This window comes from Bombyx mandarina, chromosome 07, assembly GCF_030267445.1.
Source record: "Bombyx mandarina strain Sakado chromosome 07, ASM3026744v2".
Lineage (NCBI taxonomy): Eukaryota > Metazoa > Arthropoda > Insecta > Lepidoptera > Bombycidae > Bombyx > Bombyx mandarina.
The window spans coordinates 12,388,794-12,405,641 of record NC_143214.1 but is presented as its reverse complement, the minus strand read 5'-3'; the positions used below and the strand labels follow the sequence as shown (position 1 = coordinate 12,405,641).

At 39.4% G+C, this 16,848-nt stretch overlaps 2 protein-coding genes across 2 annotated transcripts; both read left to right on the top strand.

Annotated features, from left to right (window-relative positions):
- Nucleotides 1–661: 661 nt before the first annotated feature.
- Nucleotides 662–4,825, top strand: LOC149502713 (uncharacterized). The gene is made up of 5 exons (XM_089728509.1): nt 662–668; nt 764–987; nt 2,859–3,045; nt 3,134–3,416; nt 3,460–4,825. The coding sequence occupies exons 1-4, from the start codon at nt 662–664 to the stop codon at nt 3,259–3,261; spliced, it is 546 nt and encodes a 181-aa protein (XP_089584635.1). The 3' UTR covers nt 3,262–3,416; nt 3,460–4,825.
- Nucleotides 4,826–4,947: 122 nt separating this feature from the next.
- On the top strand, nt 4,948–13,539 carry Ndc80 (kinetochore protein Ndc80). Its single transcript, XM_089728821.1, has 14 exons — nt 4,948–5,141; nt 5,375–5,558; nt 6,154–6,246; nt 6,447–6,532; nt 7,231–7,417; nt 7,809–7,943; nt 8,659–8,747; nt 9,740–9,855; nt 10,312–10,522; nt 11,374–11,512; nt 11,924–12,057; nt 12,130–12,271; nt 12,343–12,557; nt 12,631–13,539. Exons 1-14 carry the CDS (start codon nt 5,089–5,091, stop codon nt 12,773–12,775), a joined length of 1,929 nt encoding a protein of 642 aa, XP_089584947.1. The 5' UTR covers nt 4,948–5,088; the 3' UTR covers nt 12,776–13,539.
- The last annotated feature ends 3,309 nt before the right edge of the window (nt 13,540–16,848 follow it).

Genomic DNA, 16,848 nt, shown 5'->3' with positions numbered 1-16,848 from the left:
ACAACGAAAAAGGGGTCAATTGGGATGAGAATACGTGAAATGGAAACGACCTAAGTATAAATAGGTACAGGTTTGTAGGGTTGTCTATGTAGTTATAAAATATTTTTTAAAGTACTTACCAAGAACGGAGAAATATAAACCGTTTCTAAGAAAGCCCACTATATATGTATAAATAAATATACATATATATATATATATATATATATATTTTGTTGTTAATGCACTGTCGATTGCACCTATAATTGAGGTGATGTCTGCCATGTACTTTTGTCAGTTTTAAATTTTTTTTATTGATGATCACTTTGTTGGTGCAACTAAATAAATAAATAAATTAAAACTATATATAAAAATAAAAGTAGTGCCAACCCTAGCAAATTTCTCATTTCGTCCCAATTAACCGCAATTTTCGGGTAAATAGGGATTACACCTATTTTTGCATTTTTTGCTTAAACTGGAATGCTAGTTGCATAATTTTAAATTAGACAACAAAGATGCCCCCAAGACTCAACCATTTTGATCCTGATATAGCATTATATACATCAACAACTACCTTAAAATTGCTCATAAAGTTGGAATTTGTCCCTAATCGCCCCATTTTACGGTACTTTTTATTCGGCGGGAAATTAAATCACCACAACTGTCAATAAGAAAGTATACCAGAATGAATAGTAAGTGCAAATGCGAAGCATCAAGTTTTCGTCTTTTCTATATTCTTTGTATTGTTTTTTAAATTGTAATACTCTTAAAACTAATTAAATTGTAGATTCTACTTGGTTTACCTATATCGACAAATTGATGCACTGGCATGCTGGTACATGGATCAAGAATAATACTAAAGCTTCGCAGTTTGCTTTAAGAATCCACTATGATCAACTTTTTATAACAACGGACGCTCAAATTCTGGAAAGTTTGAATATGCGTGATAAACTTAAAGGAATTTATAAAGACGATATTTTAATTCTTATTTTAAGCAACAATCTGCAAGAGGTAAGTTTTTATGCGACTTGACAATAGTCTGGCGAGAATGTCCCAAAATACTAGTTCAAAATTGAATAATAATTCTCGTCAAAGATGTAATCTATTAATCATTTCGTACTGATAATGTACGCCGTATCGTTACTCACTGATAATATCGGAGTATCGTTAACGGTCTAATCGGGAGATCTTCGACTTCATCACAGTCAATTAATATTCCTATTTCTTGACGTGTATGGAGGTGAAAAAGAATTCTCTTTTATACGACTTCGACTACAAAAGTACCTACTGAAAAGTATTATGTAAATAAAAGTTCAGCAAATATTCAGTATAACGCAATCAGAGTAGATAAAGTAGTTAAAATAAGAAACCCATAATCCGAAATTCACTAAACGAAGTGTAATAAATGAGGATGAAAGAAAGTAGATAAAGAAAACATGATAAATTCCAGTACAAGCATTAGTTATTGACACTATTCATTAACGAATAAAACATGAACAACAAAGCTGCGATACATTCAAAGTGGGTAATGCAATTTATTTCGGAACTTACTATGAGATTGGGTATTTTATTTATTTATTCCCGAAACCGGCGAGTGATCTCAGATCCCAAATAACCAACAACTACAGGACTAGTGTATTAAGTGGTTACTGTGAGCTTAATGCGGTTTTTTTTTTTTTTTAACGTTCTCTATACCGTAAAAGCTAACTCAAAGTATGGAGTTAGAACGTTTGCCTAGGTTTGCCGCAAGAGGCGTTGTTCTGACTTCATACAAATTTGAGTTAGCTTTAAAACTCGCACTAAAGACACTGAACCGGGTATCACAATGAAGTCTTAGTTTCAATCGTATAGTATAAAGGCTGCCCCTTTCTTGAATCCGGAATATAAGTTTCTACAGCACACAAGATCCTATCAACAATATAACGGCAACATCTAAAATTCATATATTGTTCCTCTTTCCTTCTACTCTGACTTCATTTTTAAATATTACCATAAGCTATCCGTCTGTTAAATAATTTCAGATGTTATTGGTGGGTAATGGTAAAATCACTCAATTAAGCAAACTGTTGATTTTTTGCTTCAAATCAAAAGAGATATTTAAAAAAAAGCACCTTCGGTAGCTAGTATATTCCGGTAATACTTTGGCTATCCTCACACGTGTACTTCTTTTCACTTCGATAAAGCAGCACGACACGAGAACCCTCTCATCGTGGCCGCCGGTAACTACATTCCCGATCCTGCGGACAGAATGGAAAGCAGTCGACGTCGCCCAAAACACGTCATCTCGGATCCTCCCGATCCACTAACGGTGCTTTTAGGTACTGCAAGCACCGGTCACCGTTCTCGTCGAACCCGTCGCTTGCGACGAAGGGCTCGACGAGCAAATTAACTCTCAGACACAGCCCACTGAGTTTCTCGCCGGATCTTCTCAGTGGGTCACGTTTCCGATCCGGTGGTAGATTCTGCGAAGCACTGCTCTTGCTAGGGTCAGTGTTAGCAAAACCCCCGGTTTGAGCACCGTGAACTCACCTACAAACGTTAGGGCGAAGCTGAAATAGCCTCTCAAAGCTATCAGCATAGGTAGGAAAAAAAAAGGGAAAAAAAAACACGTGTACCAAAAACATCCATATTCAGCAACAATCCTAATTACTATTAATCATACATTGATTGTACTATATTAAAGTAGACAGAATCGTGATGAGTTCTTAGACGTGTAATATTACGAGGACATAATTATGGTGTTAATATATACTTAGAACTCCTATAATCTCTATGGTGGGAAACATCTAAACCGCTAGAACAGTAGTGAAATAGGTACTTTAATTCAACTCAGGTAATCAACCATTCTTATTTACGGAAATATTTATAATCTAACTTATTAGGTGAGAAAAATAAGATTTCAAATAAAAGCGAACGCCGCACATTGTTTTGAGAAGCTCGGCGAGTATTTTCCAGTTGTAAATCATATTTCAAGCCAATCTACGAAATTTGTGCCTTCAAGGTATCGTAAGATAGAAGAAGTATTTAAAAGTATTTTTGAAGCAAATAAAACCAACACATTACACTCAGGTTTCATAAATATTTAATAATATGTAATAATAATGTACTGGTACTATAATAATATTGTACTGTATTCAAATTATACTTAAAATTTCAGATCAAAAAGATTTATTGAATTTACCAGCTTCTTATAAGGACTTTATCAAAATGTGCTTATTGGATCCACATTTCCCTCAAATTGTCGAACAAACTGAAAAACTACTTAGGGAAGAAATTTTAAAATAAAACTTTTTCAATGTAGTACCCCTGCCGCAACATTTCATTGGAATTTATTCAATTTATAGTAACAAATAAAAATGACAAAAGTGTGTTTATTGATTTGTACTCGTAGAACATTAGATTAATGATCTTATAAAGTGTTGCGTAGTTTTATAGTGTAGGTTGAGATGATCTTATAAAGTGTTGCGTAGTTTTATAGTGTAGGTTGAGGTTAAGTTCTAGATTGAAATTATATCAGAGTTAATGCCAATATTACTAATAAATATAAACTAAACCAAATAAAACTTGTTTCATTATTATTTACTACTTAACTAATTACTTGGTTTGATTAAATTATTATGATTAGTTGATTTAAATAAGCGTGACGATCGTTTAAATTATTTATATCTATTATTTAGATTAATGAACTCATCATTATCCTGCCCTTCTTCCAGTCACCTGGGGTCGGCGCAATATGTTTTCTCCTTCCATACTCTTCTATCATATACCATTTCTTCGCTCACTCCCTTCTTACCCATATCGTCTTTCACGCAATCCATCCATTTCTTCTTAGGTCTATATCTTCCTCTATGTCCTTCCACATTCATAGTTAACATTCTCTTACCAACCTCATTTTCATTTCGTCTCATCACATGTCCATACCGTCCCAAACGCGCACTTGTCAGCTTCTCTGTCACAGGTGCCACTTTCAGACTTCCTTTTAACATATTCATTCCGTATTCTATCCATTCTTGTTACTCCACACATCCATCGCAACATTCGCATCTCTGCTGCATGCAATATTTAGATTCATGAACTATCATTACATAAATAATGATTTAAAAAAATTTAGACAGGTGCTGTTTTTGGCGGGAACGCGAAGAATGGAGTTGCGAGATTTTTTTAATTTTGTTAATTTATTCTTTCTTCATGTTTAATCGTGTAATAACGGTGGTTTACTGATTAGAATCTGTGAAAGTGCACAAATGTGGATAAATAAAATAAAGTAGCTTCACGTGGCCTTGCTGGGTTCTTCTACAAAGTCCACTGATATCTTAGTAAATAGCTACCATATCTCTCACCTCATCTTTCATTTGATTTCATCCCAATTGTTTAGAATCTCTTCTTTTCCAGGGCATGCGTTGGCATTGCTGTTAGTATCATGTATAAAATAATCTTTAATTATTAAGTACTACTAGCTGACCCGGCAGACTTCGTAGTGCCTCAATCGATAAATAAAAGACCTAAACTTTTATATAACATAAACTTAAAAAAAACACAAAAGGAATCCGTCCGACGGAGGACACATCAAAGGAAAAACAAAATTGTTTGTTTTTATATAATTCCGAGCATTTTCATATTTATTCACCTTTTGAACCTTCTCTGGACTTCCACGAATAATTCAAGACCAAAATTAGCCACATCAGTCAAGCCGTTCTCGAGTTTTAGCGAGACTAACGAACAGCAATTCATTTTTATATATAGATAGATTATTAAGTATTAATAAAGGTATAAGAGCTTCGTGAACATGACAAAGTGCGTTTTTCAATAGAAATATAGATACGAATGCATCGGGTGGTTTATCTTTTAGGCCCCAGTAGACTTCGAATTCGACTTCATATTACAGAAAATAATATAGAATTTGGCTGTATGGTGTGACGCTTTCGCCTTTCTTATTGGACAAATCGAACCACCACTTCGTTGTTTGACAATTCGTTTTCAAACTTTTGAAAATTTGAATTCTATAATCTTCAACGGTGCTTAGGTTATATATTTGTGATTTTTATAAATTGATTATTACTCTTGTTGTCTAAATTGTTTAATATTGTGATTTGTGAAAAGTACCTGACTGAAATGCTTCCTTCGCGCTTCGTTCCTCAACAACAGTCTAACATGCGGAAATCCCGGTATGATTAACTTTTGTATTTATCACGAAGGCTCTTAACTGTAACAATAATATTGAATTTCTGTATCTAAATTGTAGTTTTTATGAATTTTTTGTAGGACAATTATAAATTATAATGTCATATAATACCATAAACTATATTCAGAACAGAAGCAATAGGTGAAAAACATAAACTAGATTTAGAAAGAAAATTAGACTATTTCAAAATCGAAAACAAGATACGCATTTATATAGATTGGAAGGGAAGCCTTCACTGCTGCCAAAGCCTCGACGGCCGGGGTCCACAGACCGTTTATCGACTGAGGCGCGAAGACCTAGTACCGCAGGCCACCGCTCCAGCAGTGCTGAGCCTCCTCGCGCAACCTTCGGAGCTAGGCTCAGTCGTGAAGCCTCTGCTACCAAGATAGCTATGAATGGGGTAAACTGTACTGTGTCATATTAACATAACTAATCATCAATCTTCTAAAATATGCATGAAGCATGATGATGATGAGAAAAGCAAGAAATGCATGTTAAAACTCAGATGGATATATATAGAACAGCATTTAGTGGGTCTTGCATTTACGTTGTAGATATCTATGGGCTCCAGTAACCACTTAACACCAGGTGGAGTGTGAGCATGTCCACCCATATAAGCAATAAAAAAAAATGCTGAAATTATTCTTGCTACTTGAAATGTTGGCAAACCCACATTTGTTATTTTTCTCAATACTCTCTCTCTCTTCCTAGCTATGCATCCCACCTAGTGGGGTGGTCAGTTTTCCTCACTTTACTCTTCTATCTTCAACATCATCATCAGCAAAATTGCATTTCCTCTTGTCCTTCAGAACTACATATTTGCACCTTTTCCTGGGTATTCCTGGAGTTCTCTGACCAAAGACGAATTATACTCAATCCTCGACAACTTCATTGTTAATGATGTATGGTGACAATTGCATTTAAAATAGATTGTTTGCATTGTATGCATTGTAATCAGAATGAAAATAACACAAGCACATGACCTTCTTGCACAGAGATCACGCTCACAACAAAGTGACAGGTTTGGTCAGGCAGCCACCACACCCCTGAGGTCCAATCATCACTCCAGATCTACTACAACACCAGTTGTAAGTATTCACTACCTAAATATAAATTTTCAATAGATGCAAGTAAATAAGTCACTTGCACCCATGACTATCGATAATGACCGCTTATATTTGTCTGGCATAACAGTATAATCACTAATGTTGTTTCCTTCTGTGTGGACTGTGGATCAAGAGCTGTCTGTCATTTGCTATACTGATTAATATTGAAAACTTTTCAACAGAGAACTCCATCAGAAGACCGATCATCTCGCAACTGGCAAACTTCACTAGAGAGAGCGCTCGCTTTTGTCACTACAAAAGATCAAAGGTTTGTTTTTATTAATTTTTTTATCACAAGATATCATTGTGATCAAGGGTTGATGCCCAGTGATAATGTAAATTAACAAGTAATTAAATATTGCAAATAGGTACCAATTTCTTTTAAGGAAATCTGTACAGGAATCGGAAATATATCAAGGGACAAAAGGTTATTTGGTTGAAGCTAGATTTTTGCAAATTTACAGGAGAGCCATCTAAAGTTTAAAATCTGGAAAAAAAAAACAACAAGAAAACTTCTTCAGCAATTAGAATGGGATAAACATACTTGAAGTTCCATTAAAAATATCGAATTGTTGATGTTAATACCAAATAAAAGCAACCTTTAATTACAAAGATAAATGTTACTTAAAGCAAATAATTCTTCAATCTTTGATATCTTAATGAATTATTTCCATGATGGAAGCAGATCATACAGTTTTAGATATACAGTAAAAAAAAGCAATAGAAATAGATTTGCATCTGATATTTTTTAAATGATCGGTGTCGGTTTTTTTATTTTTTTTTATTGCTCATCTGAGCAGCAATAATCCCATCCTCCCATCTGGGAGGTCAAGCTCACAGCCCATCTGGTGTTAAGTGGTCACTGGAGCCCATAGACATGTACAACGTAAATGCGCCACCCACCTTGAGATATAAGGTCTACACGGCTATAAGTCACTGGTGTGTTACACCTGTAGTTTGTCACAGACCGATCTCGAACGTGGCGTGGCAGCGCGCGGAGTGCGGGCGCGTGCAGGCGGCGCTGGCGGCGGGCGGCGGCTGCATGGCGCTCATCCGCCCGCTCACCATCGCACGCTTCGTTGACATCACCGGCGCCCTGCTCGCCTCCGTCATTGGAGATGCCAAGTTGAACAATGACAATTACATTACTAAGGTTCATTATTATTTATAAAATAATTATTATGAAGAGATCGTACACAATAGCTCAGACGCACTTCCTGAAAAAGTTGTTGTGGTAACAGCAAATTTCTTTAAATTCAATCAGTTTGTGAAATTTTTGGCAGGCCGTCTTGAGAGTCCGCACGGGTAGGTACTACCACCCTGCCTATTTCTGCCGTGAAGCAATAATGAGACTTTAAACTCATGTCTCACTGTTGATGTCTATAGGCTCTCACTCCTTCGGTATATACTTTACATCAAATGATTTCTGATTGTGTCTTGTTGTTAATAATATAGACAAATTATTATAAATATAATAAATAAATTTTAAATATAATAATACTATTGGTATGTTTAAAAAACAATAAATATATGTGTAATTCCAGTTGCCTCATTTGTCGAAGCGTCTGCTGTACCCGGGCACGGTGTCCAAGTCGTGGCTGCGGACCGTCAACACGCTGCACGCCTTCCCGCACGCGCTGGCCCTCATCGCCTACCTGCTGGACCTCGTGTCGCACATAGTCAGTACTTCACTCTAACGTATACTTATATTCCTCGTTGAACACGTTCGAACTAACCCACAGACACAGCCCACTGAGTTTCTCGCCGGATCTTCTCAGTTGCGTTTCCGATCTGATGGTAGATTCTGTGTAGCACAGCTCTTGCTAGGGCTAGTGTTAACAAATTCTCTCAGGTTGAGCCCGTGAGCTCACTTACTTGACCGGGCGTAACTGGAATAGCCCCTTAGGCTACCAGCAAATAGATAGGAAAACAAAAACAGGAAACATATCTCCCTTTATAAATACAGATATCAGAACAAAAATTACTGAAATAATAGTAATCAAGTTTCATTACGCCAGGAGATTTATCTACTGGCCCAAAGGAGCCAAGTTACTCATGGAATCATGTCAATAATAAATAAAAAAATTGTTGGACAACTAGAAAATAAAATAAAATATAGTGATATTAACATATAACATCTCCATCTTAATTTCTTTAGATTTTTAGCATGGTTAATAAATTTAAGAAAGATAATAAATAATATCAATATAAAATTCTCTTAATAATAAAAAAATAAATAAAAAAAAAAAAATCTCTGGTGTTCTAGTTCTATTGCAGTTCCTTCTCATCTAGATCAGGAAGTGATGATTGAGTTTGTAAGCTGCCTTAGATTGTTATCTCTAGATGGGCCTTGTGTTTCTTTAATATTTAGGCCAATATAAATATTTGTTTCAGGAAATGCCCGTATCAGATGACTGGTTGTACCTTGGCAAAGATGAGTTGTCCTGTCTACGAAGGGACTATCTCTACAAATGTTGGATCAGGTGCATATCATTTTATTTGTGTATCCTACATTTGTAATTTGAGGTGTTTGTGACTATTAAGCATGTTTAACCCATGTTCAGAAACTACTGGCACAATTAAATAATTATCTTGCAGTTAGACGTCGCATCTGGTGGAAAGCATTCATGTATTTCGTACTGAAGACTCAGTCAGCCAGTGAGCTCATGCAGATATATTTGCTAGCACACACAAATCATATTATGTACATTGTAAAGTTGACTGGAGGTACAGCATGTTGAACTATAGTAGAATTATTTTGTCCGTGCATTTTGGGTCATTAATAATCGGAGCGGTGAAGCGAGTATTTCGCTCTCTCTTCCACTCACGGGCCTTATGGACGGGCATAGTGATGCGCATTATTGTTGTCGATAAGCGTTGTCGATAGTGTATTTAGTTTTGTCATTTTGTGGGTTAGTGATAAAAATGAAAGTAAAAATCACTAATCGAACACTTACACCACATATCGACGCAGCAAGTTAACGAGAACGGCAGAAATTAATACTTTGTGATTTTTCGGGATCTATTTTCACTTTAGTGAAATTTTTTAACACATTGTTGATAACAACACGTGCAAATATTATTTTGAATAAATTCTGCCGTTTTGGTACAAAACAAAGGAGTAGCCATTGTGTCACTAAAGAAATTCAGAGAGCGAGTGCATAAAAACACATTTCTCTTCGACATATGTACTATAATTTGCAGGTAGGTACAACAAATGACTCATAACATAACAATGTCTCACCACCCTTCGTATACCACCCGCCGCCGTGTACCTGTCTTCGATGACTCATTTGTTTTTATCGATAATGGCGTTGCGCCCGCGCAACATGCTCACCGCCCTAGCCGGGCTATGGTTTATGACTTATTCTTCATTGTCACTATACTTGGATAAACGGTCTAGACTCTAGAGTCACGGGCTGCAGGGCTGGTGAGGTGGCCACTCAGTACTGAAACTGCTCTTTCTCATATTCAGGTTTCAAGACCCAGGTCATCAGTTTGAAGATTTGAACGAGGACTACTTGCAAAACTTGAAGACTCTACTTGGCAACGATGAAGAGAAAATTGTTGATTTAAAGAGAACCATACAAAGTGAGTTAAGGAAATAATTTTTGTGTGCAGATGAGTACACCGCCGGCCTGGTGGCCACCTTCGCTCTTGGATGTCAGTTATGCGAGGGGTACAGCCTCGGCTGTATTATAAGTTCATTTCCTTCGTTGTGGTTCAGTGCTAACATAGTATTTTATATGTAAATTAACATTTATGCATTATGACTTGTCCTTCTTCAAACGAGGCTTGTGGAGAGTACTCAACGGTAGGCAGCGGCTTGGCTCTGTCCCTGGTATTGCTGAAGTCCATGGGCGACGGTAACAACTGACCATCAGGTGGGCAGTATGCTGATCTGCCTACAAGGGCAATAATTTTTTTTTATGAAAATAATAAAATATTTATGTAAAAATTTATAATTTGCTCTTTACTTGTAGAGGTTCATGACTTTTGTCTTGCAATGTTTACCTGGCGTTAAACAATTATCCTAATGTATTTCAGAATATGAAGCTTGTCTTGAAGACGAGGTGGAGTTGGCGGCTCGCGCGGACGAGGCGCGCCGCTCCGAGCGCAGGAGCGCGCTGGCCGCCGCGCTGCGGACGCTGCGGAGCGCCAGGGCTGCGGCCCGGGGCGAGGCGGACGCTCAGCGGGCGCTGCACCGCCAGGGACTCGACGAGATCAAGCATCTGGAGGCCGACACCGAGCGCGCCCAGTGGGTGCCCCGTCATCGGGGTTTTTTTATTTTTTTATTGCCCTTGTAAGCAGACGAGCATACGGCCCATCTGATGGTAAGTGGTTACCGTCGCCCATGGACTTCAGCAATGCCAGGGACAGAGCCAAGCCGCTGCCTACCGCTTAATACTCTCCACAAGCCTCGTTTGAAGAAGGACATGTCATAGCGCTCGGGAAACACCGTGGAGGGGAGCTCATTCTATAGCCGGATGGTGTGTGGCAAAAAATCTGATGACATTTCATAAATTCCAAATTGTTGCATTGTCATAAAATTTGGATTGATTGTCCAGCTCCAAAGGGTCGAAGGTTCGCAGTCTCTGGAATGTAAGATAAATAAATGGGCACACAAATCAACTTGTATTCTAATTCATAAAATTTGTATTGTATAATGGCTACCTCCAAACCGGAATGTGTAACTGCATTCCAGCAGGAACCAGTAGGGCTGGGTTGCTATGTACTCGCTGGCGACTACGAGCCCTAAACACGTTATTACGAATCCTCCCGATCCATTAACGGTGCTTTTAGGTACCTCAAGTACCGGTCACCATCCTCGTCGAACCCGTCGCTTACGACAAAGGGCTCTACGAAAAAATTCACCCACAAATATAGCCTACATAGTTTCTCAGTGGGTCGCGTTTCCGATCCGGTGGTAGATTCTGAGAAGCACCGCTCTTGCTAGGGCCAGTGTTAGCAACACTCCTGGTTTAAGCCCCGCGAGCTCACCTACTAGTTCGGTGAATCTAGAATAACTCCCCCGAGGTTACTAGAATAGGTAAGGAAATAAAAGCCTACGATGCGCCCTACCATCATTTCCACACGTACTTTTTTCAGTCTGGAGAACGAAGAGCTAAGTGAAGAGTTGGAGCGGCAGAGTCTGTCGGTGGCGGAGCGGGCCCGCCTGCTGGACGAGGTGGACTACGCGCGCAGGGTGCAGGACTCCAAGCGCGCGCTCGCCGACCAGATCGCCAAGGTAAGGGACTCCACCCCCCACACTCGGTTGACCTCAAACTGTTGCAATGTTGAGCCCGGGCAGCCTCAGTAGCTCAGTCGCTCCCTGGTCGGTAATTTTATGGTTAAAAAAAAAGTAATAAATATAATTAAATTACACAAATACAATTCGGTTAGAAAATAATTAATGGAAGTCAAACAGATAATAAAATTATCTTCTAAAGCTATTTTCAACTTCTATTTCTGTAATTTTCACTTCTTCTACTAAACTATCACCTGATGTTAATTAAATATTAAGATTTCTTCATTTTTGTCAGTTATTGTAGCAGATTACGAATAACTAATCTACCTGTGTATTCTTGGAAAACATACCACTGCTATCTCTCCGTATAGTTAGATTTGTAATAAACACTTGGTGGCTTCATGTACCCAGATGGTGCTGACGAAAGAGAATGAGCTGGCCCTGTGGCAGAAAAGAACGTTGGACAGCTGCGTCGAGTATAAGCAGGGACTCATCCACCTGTCCGCGCAGCACCCCGACGTCGCCGAGCTGGCCATCGACGAGAAGTACGTGCGCGCGGACCCCCCCGCCCCCCGCCTGCCCCCGCGCTCACCTGTGTGTCACTCTGTGTGTTGCAGCCAGCTGATGTGTGCCTCCTGCGCCGAGGAGGTGGCCCGCGCCGTGGAGCGCCTGCGCGAGCGCGCCGCCCTGCTGGGGCTCCGCCGCGCACGCGCACAGCGGGACCGCGCCGCCCTCGCGCGACGCACGCACGCGCTCTCGGTGCGTACTCGCCCGCCGCGGGGGGGGGCCGCGCGCCCGCCGCCCGCTGACCGCACTCTGTCCTGCTGCAGGAGGAGATCCGTGCCAAAATATCGGAAGCGAAGTGTTCCGCGGAGCGCGAGCAGCAGGCGCTGGACGGCGAGACCGCGCGCGAGGCCGCCGAGGCCGCCACCTGGAGCCGCCACCTGCAGGACCTCGCCGACAAGATGGACGAGCTCAGAGTGCAGCAGGAGCACTACGCGCAGGCAGACCGGGACCTGCAGTTCTGGGAGAAGCAGGAATTAGCGTGAGTACACGGCCGCGCGGCCCTAGTGTCCCGGGTAGTCGGCCTAACTAACGAGCGCTGTGCACGCCCCCAGCTGGCGGAGCAAGCTGACGGAGCTCCGCGAGTACACGGGGTCGCGGCGCGGGGAGTGCGCGCGGCTGCTGGCCCGCGCGGGGGGGGAGCGCGCGCGGCGGGCGGCGGCCGCGGTGGGGGGCTGGACGCGCCTGCTGCAGCACTAGTGCAGGGAAGCGATCAGAAGCTGAGCTTGCCTGCCGCAGCACTAGTGCGGTGGACGCGGTGCTCGCGACCCCCTTGCACTCTCTACAGTACATACACTCCTGAAACCCCTCTCAACCCTAATTTATTTAAACACATCTCTGTTGACAGCAAAAGTAAAAATTCCCTCAGATTTTACAAATAAATTGGTTACCGTCACCCATGGACTTCAGCAATGCCAAGGGCAGAGCCAGCCGCTGCCTACCGCAAACTTATTCGTTAGATAATACTTTGTAAATAAGGATTGTTGATTAAAAGCCTACTACTACATTATGTTACATTTAACCAATGAATAATTGAGATAACTGTGTGAGAGTTACTGTACTCGTAGGCCGTAAACTGAAGTGTGTTCACGGGTACTCACGGTTGGTGGAAAGCCTAATAACGATATATTTAACCGTGTCTTTTAACTTTTTAAATTAAGTTGTTAAGTATTCGTTATATTAGCCAGAAGGCTTATGTAAGGTTATAAATATATTCTTGTATTTTATTTACTATTCTTTGCTACCCGCGGCTTCGCCCGCGTGTTCATGGGACAGTGTCAGTTTCTTCTGGAAATAAGATGTTTTTGCTGAATCATATCTATCTCCTGACCTAATACTGTCATTTAATAAAAAAAAGTCAATGAATTGTTTAATTGAAAAAAGAACAAACAAACACACCTTCACATAAAATTAGTATGAATGTCTTCTACAATTATGTTAAAAATAAAGTTTGAAAAATGAAATTTTGTTTTGATTAACCTTAACTAATATTTAATTTTCCTAATACTAATTATAAAAAACGTTGTGCAGTAAAAAAATAATTAAAGCAGTCGTTTGCATGAGAATGGGTTTGCTCAGACAATAATTTCCTGGCGCCTTCAGTGTGCTTAGTGCGAGTTTTTTAACGTTCTCGATAGCGTAAAAGTTAGCTCATATTTGTATGGAATGGGATCGTTTGCGTACGTTTGCCGCTAGGGGCGCTGTTCCAACTGCATACAAAATTGGCTTAACTTTTACGCTATCGAGAACGTTAAGAAACTCGCACTAAGCATACAGATGATTTTGGAAGCAAACTTAAAGATTTTTCTCGCTTGTTTCATGTTAAAGCGAACGTACGTTGTACAACGAATAATTCTGCCGTGAAGCAGTAATGCGTTCCGGTTTGAAGGGTAGGGCAGCCGTTGTAACTATACTGAGACCTTAGAACTTATATCTCAAGGTGGGTGGCGCATTTATGTTGTAGATGTCTATGGGTTCCAGTAACCAGTTAACACCAGGTGGGCTGTGAGCTCGTCCACACATCCAGGCAATAAAAATAAAATAAAAAAATTATAAAAATGATTAAAAAATATTATAAACATCCCATGCTCCTGACAGACGGTCGACAAGATTACAAACACTTTGAAAACAATTGAAATTAATTGAAAGTAATCATTTTAAGATTATTATTGCAGTCGATAGCGATAAAACGACTGAAATACCTCATCCTAACTTTTGTGACAGCGTTGTATTAATTTTAGTATCACAAGTGGTAGTAACGAGATATTGTCTATATGAGAACAATTGAGATGATAGCGCCTGTATTAGAATTCATTAAAACTTCAGCAAAATCCTGTACATCAGCGGTCGGGGAACTTTTTTAATTATTACCCCAAAATATTTTTGTCTAAGTTGATATTACCCTATGGCAAAGAACAAAAAAAAAACGAAATCGCTTCTTTTTAGTATCTTTCATATTATAGCCCCCATGATAATTTTGAAAAGAAAACAATAACAAAAAATTTAACGATTCTAAAGAAGTTTCGCTTCAATATATTATTATGCTTTTTACTCACAAAAGTTTCATTTTTACCCCATTTGGGGTAATTTACCCTGGTTCCCCGACCGCTGCTGTACATGAAGTGAAGTTGTAAGATTTTCTATTAGTTGATGCACCATTAAAAGTTTTTGGCCAAAATGAGGATGATGATATTTAAAAGAGCTGTGTGTGTGTGGAACAACTTTACTAAGATTGCCGCTAGGGGCGCGGTTCTAAATCCATACAAATTTAAAGCTAACTTTTACGCGATCGAGAAATAAAAAAACGGGTGTTATTTAAATGGTTAGCGTAATATTCGAATTTTTGTGAGCAGAAAAATACAATCTGTGAGCAGAAATAGCTAATTGATCAGCAACTCGTGGCCAGAAAACATTCCAAAATCAGTCAGCAATTTATGTCATTCTGGATGTAATTATTTTTGTACAGCATATTATTAATTATTTAAGCTGCAATGAGCGCACTTTTAACGTACATTGTCGATTTTTTAACAAAAATGCAATCCAATTAGTTATTTTGCTCACCATGTTTTAAATATGCATACCAATCTTAATAAACACTGCTTATAGACATGTTTTCTCTGCTGATCAATCATGAAATCTTGCTGATGAAATAGTTATTTTGCGGACTGAATGTTTATTAAAATCCACAGAGCTGTGAACCTTTCCATCGCACGGATTTTGTGGGGGCACAGAGCTGGGATGCAGTAGTTGTTTACTAATGATAAGTCTGGATTTTCCACTTCGATAAAGCGGCACGACACGAGAACCCTCTCATCGTGGCCGCCGGTAACTACATTCCCGATCCTGCGGAAAGAATGGAAAGCAGTCGACGTCGCCCAAAACACGTCATCTCGGATCCTCCCGATCCACTAACGGTGCTTCTAGGTACTACAAGCACCGGTCACCGTTCTCGTCGAACCCGTCGCTTGCGACGAAGGGCTCGACGAGTAAATTAACTCTCAGACACAGCCCACTGAGTTTCTCGCCGGATCTTCTCAGTGGGTCGCGTTTCCGATCCGGTGGTAGATTCTCCGAAGCACGGCTCTTGCTAGGGTTCGTGTTAGCATCGTCGTCAGGTTTGAGCCCCGTGAGCTCACCTACTATTAACGGTTACGCTGGAATAGCCTCTCTACGCTACCAGCTTAGGTAGGAACCAGGTTGTTATACGACTGTTGATACTGATCAACTGCAACTTTAAATAAACGTGCAGTGTGGCCTTATTGCTTACTAAGATGTTCGGCCGTATTACACCGAACACATTCCGGGCGCCGAAAAGATAAAGATAAAATACAAGATAAGAAAAAACTTAAAGCTAATAACATGACATTTGGAATATAATACAAAAAAATCTTGCTTAAAATCGTTTTCTTGGTATAGGCGAGCATGATTTGTTTAACAGTACTTGTTTATTTATTTTCACGTATATATGTACCTTTGACCCATAGTTAATCGTTGGCCATTTTACCCATCTCTAATGTCTCGGACACTTGTTATATTTGGAACCGAACTTTCACTGATTATGGTGACATGGCGATTATGGTAACAGTTGTTGAAGTTATACTTCCTTAGGCGCGTTAAGAAAAATTAATGAGAGTGAAGTTTTACGATGCGCGCGCACCGTGACACAAAATTAACAGAAGTTGCCCACTAAATCGCTCATTACAATACGACCGACATAACTTGGCGAGTCTGAATATAGCCGCAGGTGAACTTTCGCGCATGTACACTCGTAAAAAATGCTACCAACAAAACAGAAATGGAACCTCTGTTAGTGGCGCATGTTGGCACGCACGCCGCCTCTGTTCACTCTGTATTTATATTTATAATATTTATCCACATGCTTTGAGTTTCTACATTTAAAACACGTGTTTTCATTTTGTTTTCATTATACAAGTGCGAATTTTATGTGTGCGTCTGAATTATAATCAGAAGTGATTTAAATTGAATATTTAAATCAATACTAATTAATATTAGAAAATATTTGTGAAAAAAGTGCTCCAATACAATAAATGACAAAATTATTATTTAATATAATTCATACTATATATTATTAAATTATTAACGTTAAATATTTATTATTAATTATTTAATATTAAAATAATAATAATAATAAAAATAAAGTATAACTTCTTAGGCGCGTACATAGGCAGCCGTTGTGACTATACTGACACCTCAGAACTATATCTCAAGGTGTGTGGCGCATTTACGTTGTAGATGTCTATGGGCTCCAGTAA

Coding starts and splice junctions, on each gene's coding strand:
- LOC149502713 (XM_089728509.1), top strand. Junction 988..2,858: donor TAAGCAACAATCTGCAAGAG/GTAAGTTTTTAT, acceptor CTAACTTATTAG/GTGAGAAAAATAAGATTTCA. Junction 3,046..3,133: donor AACCAACACATTACACTCAG/GTTTCATAAATA, acceptor TTAAAATTTCAG/ATCAAAAAGATTTATTGAAT.
- Ndc80 (XM_089728821.1), top strand. CDS start 5,089: ATGCTTCCTTCGCGCTTCGTTCCTCAACAACAGTCTAACATGCGGAAA. Junction 5,142..5,374: donor TCTAACATGCGGAAATCCCG/GTATGATTAACT, acceptor GCATTTATATAG/ATTGGAAGGGAAGCCTTCAC. Junction 12,558..12,630: donor TGGGAGAAGCAGGAATTAGC/GTGAGTACACGG, acceptor GCACGCCCCCAG/CTGGCGGAGCAAGCTGACGG.